At 40.6% G+C, this 13,153-nt stretch overlaps 1 protein-coding gene across 3 annotated transcripts in view; it reads left to right on the top strand.

The window, feature by feature from the left end:
* Window positions 1-13,153, top strand: part of LOC108940084 (dynein, axonemal, heavy chain 9) — a 91,062-nt gene that overhangs the window by 10,930 nt on the left and 66,979 nt on the right. For all 3 annotated transcript variants that reach the window (XM_029246646.1, XM_018761940.2, XM_018761941.2), the window contains 15 exons: window positions 86-282; window positions 599-1,023; window positions 1,410-1,632; window positions 1,990-2,156; window positions 2,697-3,567; window positions 3,839-3,969; window positions 4,274-4,400; window positions 4,920-5,072; window positions 5,348-5,473; window positions 6,088-6,327; window positions 7,335-7,495; window positions 8,111-8,267; window positions 10,741-10,845; window positions 12,444-12,601; window positions 12,990-13,128. In XM_029246646.1, the coding sequence (XP_029102479.1) occupies window positions 86-282; window positions 599-1,023; window positions 1,410-1,632; window positions 1,990-2,156; window positions 2,697-3,567; window positions 3,839-3,969; window positions 4,274-4,400; window positions 4,920-5,072; window positions 5,348-5,473; window positions 6,088-6,327; window positions 7,335-7,495; window positions 8,111-8,267; window positions 10,741-10,845; window positions 12,444-12,601; window positions 12,990-13,128 (3,380 nt within the window). The remainder of the gene's footprint in view (window positions 1-85; window positions 283-598; window positions 1,024-1,409; window positions 1,633-1,989; window positions 2,157-2,696; window positions 3,568-3,838; window positions 3,970-4,273; window positions 4,401-4,919; window positions 5,073-5,347; window positions 5,474-6,087; window positions 6,328-7,334; window positions 7,496-8,110; window positions 8,268-10,740; window positions 10,846-12,443; window positions 12,602-12,989; window positions 13,129-13,153) is intronic.

Below are 13,153 nucleotides of genomic sequence, written 5' to 3' on the forward strand. Positions count from 1 at the left end.
TTCAGTTTGGTTCTTTAAGAACCACTTGATCTTTTTTTATTGTTCTGGAGCAAAATTTGACTAAGTCTTTTCTGTCTTCACACAGATCCCAAAGCTGGTTTGGCCCCGTTGTTTGAAGTCCAGCTAAACCTTAGTGTCCCTGACATGGTATTCTACCCCTCCCTTCAGTTTGGCACCAGTGATGGCTTTTATGACTTGGTGGAAAGCCTTGTCAATGACGTCTACAGGATCTCTTCCCTGATGCCACGACTAGCTGGGCACAACAGCCTTCCTCACTACCAGGTCTCTTGTCTTGACATAAATGTAATCTGTGACATATAGAAAGAATTGTTAACAATATTGGACTTGTCCTGCTTGTTTCTGAGTAACTGTGCCTCATGGGCTTTCCAGCCTTGAATAAAAAATGCCCCAGCCACATGGAAATTTTCAGAGAATGCTTCCTGTTAGTAGCCAAAGTCTTGTTAGTATAGAGGATATTAAATGTGCATGTGGAAAAGGGATACAGTGCATGTTTGACCGTGACCTAAACTAATGATCAATTTTGCCTATGGTTCCATATCGTTCATCCTGACTAAGGCTCATCTGCATGTTTTAATAGGCTGATATGGAGGGTATGGCTGACTTAGCTGACATGCGTCAACATCTCATGGACAGCGTCAAGCAAGTGATGTCCAAGTGCTTGGATTACTCCAATGGCTTTGAGCACTATGCATACCTTTACGTTGATGATAGAAAGGAGTTCATGCGGCAGTTTTTGCTATACGGTCATGTTCTGACCAGCGAAGAGATAGAGGCCCACGCAGAGGAGGGTGTCCCAGAGAGCCCTCCTACCCTGGCACAGTTCAAGGAGCAGGTGGACTCCTACGAGAAGATCTGTGAAGAGGTCCAGCACATAGACCCCATTGCCGTATTTGACAGTTGGATGAGGGTTGATGCCCGCCCCTTTAAGAGTGCCTTGCTTAATGTTATTAAAAGGTGGAGCCTCATGTTTAAGCAGCACCTCATTGACTATGTCACTAACAGGTAAAGAATTCAGTGAGCCATTCAGCTAATATTTGCTTAACGTTACACTTGTGTTGCTGCTCAACACAATAGTGTCATATGGAATTTCAGTGTGTAGTAGCCTTGTTACCTTTAAGCTCCAGAACTCTACCTTCACATATTTTTCTGTGTGGACTATGCTTAATCTCCCAATATATGTTGGGGTAGACAATTCTAATGTACTTCCATGTTTCCATGTGTGTTTTTGCATGCGTGTGTATGAACTTCAATGATCTTGTCATTGTGTACCCCAGATTACACTCTGTATATTCTATTCTATCTGTACTACAGCCCTGACTAGACAAGTGCATTCATCACCACAAGTCCTTGATTGTGCTATTCTTCGTCGCTTTTGTGCTTCACTGCAGCCTGTCTGACTTAGAGAAGTTCATCAAAGTTGCCGAAAAACAGCTGGGCAAAAAGGTAGAGGAAGGTGACTACAGTGGCCTGGTGGAAATAATGGGGCACTTGATGGCAGTGAGGGAGAGGCAGAGCAACACGGATGCAATGTTTGAGCCACTGCAGCAAACCATAGAGCTGTTGCAGACATATGAGCAGGAGCTTCCGGAGGAGGTTTACAGGCAGTTAGAGGTTTGTGTCTTATTTTGGTTCTGAAATGTGCTAATTATGTTTTTCATTTGTATTCATGTCGGAATTACTTACTATAATCGTGTCATTTGCAGTGCATTTATATAAAATATTTTTTGTGTAATGCAGTTGACTTTGAAAGGGGCAAGCATTATTAAAAAATATCTCCCTGTTCACAAAACGTTTTACTTAAGTTTGTCATCGTAGTGACATTAACAGTGAGAAGTGTAAAAAATTTCAGTGACGCTGCACTTGGTTATGTATCCACTGTACCACTTACCATGCTGTATAATTCCTGCCCAGTCAGAAGGCTGATTTATTCACTTTATCACAATATGGCGGCCTGTCGAACCCTCGCAGGAGCTGCCAGAGAAGTGGAACAATGTGAAGAAGCAAGCGGTCACAGTGAAGCAGCACATCGCACCTCTGCAGGCTAATGAGGTGGCCAGCCTGCGGAGGAAATGTGCCTCTTTTGATGTGGAGCAGCACACCTTCAGGGAACGCTTTCGCAAGGAAGCACCTTTCAGGTAAAATTCTACAGCCACGAATTCTCCAGTCACACTGACATTATCATTTACTGGCTAGGCAAAGCTTGCGAGACCCTTTCATTGTCTGCATGTACCTTTGGGTAAGCGTTTAGTGCCGTATAGTCCTCTGTCTGACTTGGATGTCTGCACTCGTACCTACCGCCCCATCACCTTACCACAGTCCACCCCACCCCAAAGCCTGCTCACATGCTTTGAAGGTAGAGTGTGTGCTTCTCTGATGCACTCCTTTCATATACTCTCAAGGACCAGAGCCATTCCTTTGACATAGAGCAGAGAGAGAGGTGTTCTTTGCTAGGAGAGGCGTTGCTTATTTGAGGACTGACTATACATCTGTCGCTCCCGATAGCTGGAACCGACAGGACTCTGAGAGGACTGTAGGAGGCGCCAAAACACCCTGATCAAATTAAATACAACCCCCCTGCAGATGAGCATTGCAAATTATGTCCTGCTGCTGTAGAACTTCTGGTCGTAATCACAGGATGACTTTGTGAACCCTTTTAAAGTTACTTTTCTATGCAGGTTTGACACTGAAAACCCTTACCATATGCTAGATATAGCCCACAAGCAAATTCAGGAGAAAGAATCAACTATGGCCGCAATCACCGAGTCTGCAAGTCTCTTTGAGGTGAATATCCCTGATTACAAGCAGCTGAAGCAGTGCCGCAAAGACGTGTTACTGCTGAAGGAGCTGTGGGACATGATTATAGTAGTGGACTCCAGCATTACCGACTGGAAGAAGACCAGGTGGCGAGAAATCAACGTTGAGGATATGGAGATGGAATCGAAGCGTTTCGCCAAGGACATTCGGGCCCTGGACAAAGAGGTGCGGGCATGGGATGCCTTTTTAGGCCTGGATGACAGGGTGAAGAACACCCTGACCTCCCTGAGGGCGGTGGCAGAGCTACAGAACACAGCCATCCGGGAACGGCACTGGCACCAGCTGATGCAGGCCACAGGGGTGCGCTTCACCATGGACAAGGACACCACCCTGGCGGACCTCCTGAAGCTCAACCTGCACAAGTACGAGGATGAAGTGCGGGGAATTGTGGACAAGGCTGTTAAGGAGATGGGCATGGAGAAGGTTTTGACCGAGCTGAACACCACCTGGACGGGCATGCAGTTTCAGTATGAACCCCACCACCGGACCAAGGTGCCCCTGATCAAGACTGACGAGGAGCTGATCGAGATCCTGGAAGATAACCAGGTGCAGCTGCAGAATCTCATGTCTTCCAAGTACATTGCCTTCTTCCTGGAGGAAGTTTCTGCCTGGCAGAGGAAGCTGTCCACAGCAGACTCTGTTATTGGCATCTGGTTTGAGGTGCAGAGAACCTGGTCTCACCTGGAGAGCATCTTCATTGGCTCAGAGGACATACGTTCTCAGCTGCCTGAGGTCAGTTCAAGGAGGGGTGGTGTATTATCCTTCAGCGTACGAGCTATTTTTGTGTTCCACTTATTTTTAAATCCTGCTTAAACTGAAAAACCACCTGTGAATCAAAGATTTACTGTGCCTGTGAATCAAAGATTTACTGTGCATTTTATTATTTTTTGTTAGATACTTGTCAGTTTTAATTAAGTTAAATGAGGATTTCAGTAAGTTAGCAGCATTGTTTTTTTTTTTCTGTGGTTAATTGTGTTTTATTCCCACATGAAATTCTCCCAAGGATTCAAAACGCTTTGAAGGCATAGACACAGATTTCAAAGAACTGGCCAATGATGTGAGTAACACTCCCAATGTTGTGGTAGCCTGCAACAAACCAGGCCTGTACAATAAATTGGAGGACCTTCAAGGCAGGTAGGTGGCCTGTTTTTTTTTTTTTTTTTTTTTTTTAAATAAATTGCGCTCTTATTTTATCAACTCTTTTGTGAATACACCTACAGATTAATATTTAGAACTTTTGAATTTTAAACAGTTCAATTAAATAAAAACCAAATGTGGAGAAGCTGATCAAGTTTGGTGAACATCATGTCTTTTTGGAGTATATAAACTGATAATAGCTGCAAGCTTTTTTTTTTTGTTTTTGACATATTCATTATTTGTGTACATGTACAATTGTCTCAAATGACTAAGTTTATCACCAACAACACACTTTTTTCAGGTTGGCCCTGTGTGAGAAGGCTCTCGCAGAATATCTGGACACCAAACGACTTGCCTTCCCCAGGTTCTATTTCATTTCCTCAGCTGACCTGTTGGACATCCTCTCTAATGGCACCAGTCCTCACCAGGTATGTCTTACAATCCTGATGTTGCACTGTCTCAGGGAAACGGGCATGAGGTCAGAATGATTACTGAAAATTAGAGGGACCATCAGTGGTTCTGCTTAGTGGCCAATTCAATGACCTGTAACATCTTTTCCAGTGGCTTCTTTTCTTTTAAAAAAGTCATAACATGTTGCCTTTGGAAATAGTTCTGCAGTTTAGCCAGCATAGCATTCCCATATTTAGCTGTGCACATTCACTAGAAAATGTATCAGTATCTGGATAATTAATTTTATATTATCGCTGATCAGTTATTATATTTTTAGCTGGGTGGAGTTGGTTTTTGTAGTACGCGGTCCACATTTTTTAGAACCACATCAAGTAGTACACATCCATGAACATTTTGCAAAACACTTTTCTGTGTAAATTACACTTGAGGTACCTTAACTTTAAATATTGAATTTCCAATAATATGCAACATTAATGGCCAAGAAATTAACATGAGGGATGCCAGTCCTGTGAAATGTTACATTTAATGTTTGCCAGGTTCAGCGCCATCTTTCCAAGCTGTTTGACAACATGTCTAAGATGAAGTTTGAGGTAGACCAGGCTGGGAAGCCCACCAAGATTGGCCTGGGAATGTACAGCAAGGAGGAGGAATATGTTACTTTCAATAAGCCTTGTGACTGCGCTGGTCAGGTACATCAGAGAAAATTTCTTTTTTTTTTCTTCTCATCAGAATGTCATAAAAATATTCCTTTTCTCCTCCAGGAAATTCAAACTGCTATCAGTTATTTTCAGGATGTCATTACCTCCCAGTCTGAGATTATAAATGGGAGATGAATGATGAGAGCGAATCGCAGCGTCTCTTCTCAGATTTTATTCTCATTTCAGCTGTGATCCATTTATCGGCATGTTCAACTGTTACAACAAAGTGTATTCGTATATGAGTCTTTGTGTATGTATTGATTCAGGTGGAGGCCTGGCTGAACCGAGTACTGGACAGCATGAGAGCTACAGTGCGACATGAGATGACAGAAGCAGTGGTAGCCTACGAGGAAAAGCCCAGGGAACAGTGGCTCTTTGATTATCCTGCACAGGTGCTCTCAGTGGACTTGCTGCACACAGCAGCCATTAAACTGTTTAATTAATTGTACAGGCACTGGCCTGCACCGAAGTTGTGCTATTACTTACTTTTATTTCTTGAAAAATTTACGTCAAGGATACATTTCATCCTTATCCATTCCATTTGAGTTACTGTTTTGAGGGAAAACTGTAGATTTGCTTGCTTTTTTGCATATAGATGAATTTCATGTCTCAGATTCCTTCTGGGAGAATGCTACTGATTTATGCCTAATTAGCTATAGAGGGTCTTTTGCAAATTGGATGTACTGAAATTTCTCTTTTTCTGGCGGGAGCTGATTTTATGTCTTGCATTCTTCCCAGCGTATTGTCGTAAATTGCCTGATATGCTTCCATGCTGTACTCTCAGACAAAATTCTAACAAGAAGTTCAGTATCAGTTTTGTCAGTGTTCACATTCCTTTAATCACATTCATGAATAACAAAAAACTGATTTATTTAGGCTTTGGAAGGTGCGATTGCTCTGTATAGTAGTATATTCTGAACAAATGAACAGATACCCATGGGTATACTTCATGTTAGTTATTTGGAACATCTGAACACTTAACCTTTTCTGACGTTTGTGTGTCTAGGTTGCTCTAACATGCACTCAGATCTGGTGGACTACAGAAGTGGGCATTGCCTTTTCTCGTTTGGAAGAGGGCTACGAGAATGCCATGAAGGAGTACTACAAGAAACAAGTGAACCAGCTGAATACCCTTATAACTATGCTGATTGGCCAGCTCTCGCCTGGAGACCGCCAGAAAGTCATGACCATCTGTACTATAGATGTCCATGCCAGAGATGTGGTAGCCAAAATCATTGCTCAGAAGGTATACAAGCCGTATGGCCCAGTGCAGTCTGTTCTCCAAGCACACAGAAAGGAGAATGCCTAAATAAATCAGAATCTAGAGGAAAAGCATGATTCAGCACAAAATGTAATTTACAATGGTTCCTCAACTTACAGTCACAACTGGAAGTGGAAGTCTGTCTAATCAATAAAAATGTAATAATACAGATATTGTATAAATCTCAAATATAATTATAAGAAACTTTAAGAATACTTGTTAGAATATTTATCTGAATTTAAATTGTAGCTATTTTAATTAGCATTGTTAACTACCTGTCGTTTTGCACAGGGCACCGGCTCATTTCGCAAACTTGCGCACTATGGATTTTTGAAGATGTTCACACTTTTCACTGTATTTATTTACTTTTAACTGCATTTTATTCACTATCAAATATTGAAGATATTTTCCAGTATTTTTGCTTGTTATGGAATAAACATGATCTGTGTTTACGTGGCCAGCTGGTAGATGTCAGTAAGAAGTACCCAAACAGAACAGGAGTGTGATTAATTCAGCTCACTTCCACAGTCTGGTGTTTGTGAGTGTCAGTAGACAGTAACAAGAAGAATGTTGCTCACGTTTACGGGGTGAATTGGTGAGCAACACTGAATAAGAGAATAAGACATTTTTATTTTTGTCCATTTTAAATTAGTCTCAGTAGACTGAGCTTATATTTCAGTCCGGACATATAAGGAGGGCTTTACTGTACAGCTTTTTCAGGTTCCATTGTCACACTTTTAATGAATGGTTTCTTTTGCTTTGTTAAAATGTAACACTTCATTAAACATTGACAATTGCAGGTTATTCATTAATTTGTGTATAAAGCATGACCAGATTTTTGGTCTTCGGTGAATGCAAGTTATTTGGATAATATCTGCATAATCTGAGCTAAGTACGGTAAAGACCGAGAATTTGTTATGCTTGTTGGTAACTTTTCTGGCCTGCAAATGCTCTCTACAGTAACCGTTTATTGTGTATGCTTTTCCACTCAGGTGGACAACTCACAGGCCTTTTTGTGGCTCTCTCAACTTCGACACCGGTGGGACGATGATAGGAAACATTGCTTTGCCAATATCTGCGATGCCCAGTTTCTGTACTCATATGAATACCTTGGTAACACACCACGTCTGGTGATCACTCCATTAACAGACAGGTTGGCAGCTTCTTTTTAATTGTTAAGCTTATGATTTATGACCTGTATTGTTTGTGGGGTAAGTAGGAACCTATGAGGTATGCTCTCTCTCTGACACTTATTAATTTGTTCAAAAATCAAGAATGGACAAAAATTTTGTGTTATGACGTGTCAATTGAATTTATACTTGCTCAGGAAGGGTTCATCTGCCTTACTGGCATAGCTTTTTTTGCACCCAACAAATTGTATATTCCTATGCTTTTAAAAATAGCTTAGCTTTCTTTGAAGTTATAAAAAAACCAGGATGACAATATGTGATGGCTAAATCAATGGTAATAGGCTGAAAGAATGGTTTTGCCCTTATCTCCTCAGTCAGCCTCTGACAGGGGTTTGAATGCCACCCATATATAAAGTAAAAAGAACACCTCAGACACTTAACTAAAGAACTGAACACATGTCCTTTCAACTTAGTCAAGTCCAGAATGTACTTTTGCCCTTTTTGTCTGTTTACATCTTTTTCATCTTTTTCACAGCACTCAAACTAATGGCAGTATTAAATTAATATATTGTCTGAACCAACACACTCCTTGGATTCCTTGGGCTGATTGGTGTGGATGTGTGTGGCTGTGTTGACAGATGCTACATAACCTTAACCCAGTCCCTGCACCTCATCATGAGTGGAGCTCCAGCTGGCCCAGCTGGCACGGGGAAGACTGAGACCACCAAGGACTTGGGACGGGCCCTGGGGATCATGGTCTATGTTTTCAACTGCTCTGAGCAAATGGACTACCAGGTATGCTACTGCACCAGTGAGAACAAAGATGAGTGCCTTATATATAACTACTTAAACGCGGTGGTCTCATTTAGCTTCCATTTTTTAATGCGTACTGTTACTTTTTAGAGTCTGGAAGGTGCACAGTTTATTAAGGCAAAGAAATGTAGCTGATGATGGCCACTGACTGTGAAGAGCAGGTGCTCTTATGAAACTATCAGTCTCCATTTTTTATGAATATATTTAAAGAAAACCCTTTCCACAAACTATATGATGTTATGATGTCTCATACATCTCTTAGTAATTTGCAATAATGGTTCAGTATGCAAATTAGGCAATGCCACTTAAGTGAACGCTTTTCAATTTAAAGGAAAACTCTAGAAAAGCCAAATTTTCACATGAAAAATGGTCATAAGTACAAATTTCCGGCAGTATTGAGGCGAGAGTGAGAATTTGTTATCACCTATGATTAACACCTCTAGTGCAAGATATGTTCACACTGAAATACAACTTAGGACACAAATGGGGTTGATGAAACAAGTGTTTTCTTGCTGATGACAGTATTCAGGATTTTTCAAACTAAAACACAGCTAGTGTTGCAAATGTCCTTGTGGCTTATTAACTGTTTTGAAAGTGCCAATGACTGTGAAAGAAATGCCCAATTATGCCAACATTTATATGACGATAACGAGGCAATAATGGCGACATACTGCACTTTCATTCAGTGTGGTCGGAGACGGAACAAGGAGGGAAAAGTGAAATGAGAGTGAGAGAGAGCTTTGAAGATTCCCGCTGTCTTTCTTCCTACCTGAAGCCATATGTTAGTGCTTATTAATTCTTTTTCTTTGTTTTCTCCCCGAGGGGGGCGCGGTGGCGCAGTGGGTTGGACCACAGTCCTGCTCTCCGGTGGGTCTGGGGTTCGAGTCCCACTTGGGGTGCCTTGCGACGGACTGGCGTCCCGTCCTGGGTGTGTCCCCTCCCCCTCCAGCCTTACGCCCTGAGTTGCCGGGTAGGCTCCGGTTCCCCGTGACCCCGTATGGGACAAGCGGTTCTGATAATGTGTGTGTGTGTGTGTGTGTTTTCTCCCCTTTTCTTCTCCTGAGTGTCAGTCATATCCAGAGCTGTTCATTAAGCTCTGCAAAACCCCCTTCTCCGTCTACATAAATGAGACTGATTAGTTAGAGTCTGTTGGATTTTCTTATTTACCTCCCAGGCCATGCCTGATCTGCCTCTTCAATTTCCCATCCTATAATAAAAAATACACAGTGGTCAATAGAGACACATCCATAATCTCCGGATACAGCTTGTTCCTGACTCCTGCCGCATCAGCATCATTGCCTTGCATACTGCTTTGACACCATGAGGTGTCAGACTGAAATAATAATAAGGGTAGGGGAAGGATGCAAACTGTTCAGTGTTCATTGTACAAACAGAAAACTTGAATATGTCAGCTCAATTCTGCAGGCAGTTGACAATTTGATGCCCGTTCTGAGTTTGAATTTATAAGCACATGCAAGAAAGGCATATTTCTTTTTAACCACCAGTTGTGCATGAAATATTTGTTCCTTAATCTGTTATATTGTAGACAAATGTATTTGAGATTGAAAGTTCATAAACTATTTTGATTTGCACTTTTTACATTTTAACCTAGCTAGCATTTTAAATAATATAAAGCAGTTTTTAGTTAGTGTCACTGGCACATTTTGCGTTCAATAATTTTCAGTAATTTTATTTTTCAAAATGACAGCGAAATTAATTTATAATGCTTTGGGTGCAAAACAAAACATGATTAAAACATGAAAAAAATCACTGCTTTTGGCAATATGTAACCATCTTTGGTGTATATAAAGACTTAATCTCATGATCATCTAAAGATCATTTAGCATCAACATTTGTTAGTAATGGTATAGTGTCCATATGCTTTGCACAGTGACAAAGAATGCGTTTGTCTTTATATCATAAATATCTGTCAATATTAACAAAATGTTTCCATGTATGTTTCTCACACCCTCTGCTTGCAAGGTAGACTGCAGACCACTGTTAGAAGTGGTTATTAATAACGAAAAAATTAATGAAAGTATAATATTACAACACAAGCTATGACTAATACTTTTTGTTAGTAGTAATATAAAATGTTTTGGGCAGCAAAGTGGCACAGCAAGTAGTGCTGCTGTCTCACAGTGCCTGGTTGGTGTGAGAGGATGTGGGTTTGATCCCTGCTTGGTCTGTGTGGGGTTTGCATGTTCTTCCTGTGTCTGTGTGGGTTTCCTCCTATAGTCCAAAGACATGCTGTTCACCCATAGTGTGTGTGTGACAGAGAGAGAGTGTGTTCCATTGATGTTTGGATGAGTGACCCATTGTAAGTAGTGTATCTAGCAGTGTAAGTTACCTTGGTGAATAAGGTGTGTGTGTGGGGTATCTGTTGGAAGTCACTTTGAAGAAAAGTGGCTGCTAAATAAATGTAATGTTGTTGTGTTTTGCCACTGTCTTCCAGTCCTGTGGGAATATTTACAAAGGCCTGGCACAAACAGGAGCCTGGGGGTGCTTTGATGAATTTAACCGAATCTCTGTGGAGGTGCTCTCTGTGGTAGCAGTACAGGTGAGTGTGCAGTTGCTGTTAAAATGGTGATTTTAATTTAAATGAGAAAATAAAGATGCATCAAATTTAATTCAGTTTAACTGAGAAATTTCACGGGGGGTGCGGTGGCGCAGTGGCGCAGTGGGTTGGACCGGGTCCTGCTCTCCAGTGGGTCTGGGGTTCGAGTCCCACTTGGGGTGCCTTGCAATGGACTGGCGTCCCGTCCCGGGTGTGTCCCCTCCCCCTCCGGCCTTACACCCTGTGTTGCCAGGTAGGCTCCGGTTCCCCGCGACCTCGTATGGGACAAGCGGTTCTGAAGATTGTGTGTGTGTGTGTGTGTGTGTGTGAGAAATTTCACACCACCTACCCAAATATGGAAAAAATACAATAAATACATGCCAGAGCCTATGTAACACATTTTCTTATAGCTTCTTTTTTATGTTCTTTGTATGTGTTTAAATTTTCTAACATTTTATTAAAATTTTGTCTTTTTTTTGTTGTCATCATTTTATTTTAAAATTGTAGTTATTGTTTTTTAGCAGTATATACAGTTTGCTGTATGTAAAATAGAATTGTATGGGGAGAATGGAAGATACAGAAAAATGCATAGAAAAAGCTGTCAAAAAGGGAACCAGTCATCTTTTAAGTTCTAGTTCTTTAAAACAAAAATTTAGCATGTTTTTTGCAGGAGGGGGACTCATTAGGACTAGTATTGCTATGAAAGGATGGAGTATTCACTTGAAATTTTAAGTATGTAAGCCTATTAAGACTTGCTTTTCTAGGCTTAGTAATTATTATTTTAATCCATATAATTCTTTCTGCACAGATACAGCGTGGACAATACAATTATTATTATTATTATTTTTTTTTTACTGTGCCAAGGCCATCTTAGATGGTTTCCTAGAAGTTGAGATTCCTGTTTGTAATATCTTTAAGCATTTAGCACTGCAAAGGAATTCAGGATCTGATTAATGGTTTCTAGACATAGAGAGAAGACTTGACTAATTCTGAAAATGTTTTAGCTTTTGATTGATCTTGGCAATTGTGTTATCAAATCTACCCTGTGGAAGTCCCTGGTATCTTCTTATGCCAAATATGTATGATCAAAAATCTAATCTGTTGATATCCTAGTGGGATGGAACCTAATGCACAACATACAAGTATACACTTTCTTTTTAAAATTTAACTTGTACTGCCCCAAAGCACAAATAAAGCACAATAAAATGTTGAAATTCTTTCAAGGGTTTCAGTATAACAAACAAACCCGATCCATCTCACTTACTCTAACCTTAATAAAAGGATTCAGTTGACAATTTCAGGCAGATCTCAGAAGGTAGCCATGTGCTCCAGCCCTTTGCCATTAAGGTCTTAAATGTCAGCTCTTTGTCATAAATGTCATTAGAAATAACAGAGTGAGACAATTGGAAGGAACAAAGTCACTGAAGGCAGTCCTATATTTTAACACCTCTAATCCCAAGAAAATCTTTTGATGGCAACGTTATAAGTGTTTTTCTTAAGAAGTATTTCTTAGAACTTTTAGCATAATTCAGATCTCTTTGGTTTATAAATGCTGTATGTGACAAGACTGTCAGCTTTTAACACCAAATTCTCTCTTCCAGGTTAAGAGCATCCAAGATGCTGTCAGAGATAAAAAGAAGCGGTTCAACTTCATGGGAGAGGAGGTCAACCTCGTCTCCTCTGTTGGGATCTTCATTACCATGAATCCTGGATATGCCGGGAGGACAGAATTGCCTGAGAATCTGAAAGCACTTTTTCGGTATGGTGTAGTGTTAAAGCTGATCATAGACCCTGTGCTATAAACCAGTGGTTTACCAAAAATAAGGTTTAAAGACATAACCTTTTGGAAAATTGGTCTGTGGATTTCAGCAATTTGTTTTGTAGTAATCATGATGTCAGAGACTTTAAGGTGTAATCATTTGTATTCACTGGGAATATTTCATTCCCTTTTCTTTGAACTGTACTGCTGACTAAGAAGCTTTTTTTTAGTTCTTCTGAATCAGAGCGAAATAATGAATGTGTTTATATGCAGTGCTCTGCACTGATATAATCATATATTCATTTTGGCATAAAAAATCAAGGTTTTTCCAGTGTCATGCTTTCAGACCTAAAAACAGTATGAGTTATTTGTTATGCTTCTGTTGTAGACCTTGTGCCATGGTGGTGCCAGACTTTGAGTTAATCTGTGAGATTATGCTGGTGGCAGAAGGCTTCATTCAAGCCAAGATTTTGGCCAGGAAGTTCATTACCTTGTATCAGCTGTGTAAAGAGCTTCTTTCAAAGCAGGTACACAAGCACTGGGCATCTGGCA

This window comes from Scleropages formosus, chromosome 20, assembly GCF_900964775.1.
Source record: "Scleropages formosus chromosome 20, fSclFor1.1, whole genome shotgun sequence".
NCBI lineage: Eukaryota > Metazoa > Chordata > Actinopteri > Osteoglossiformes > Osteoglossidae > Scleropages > Scleropages formosus.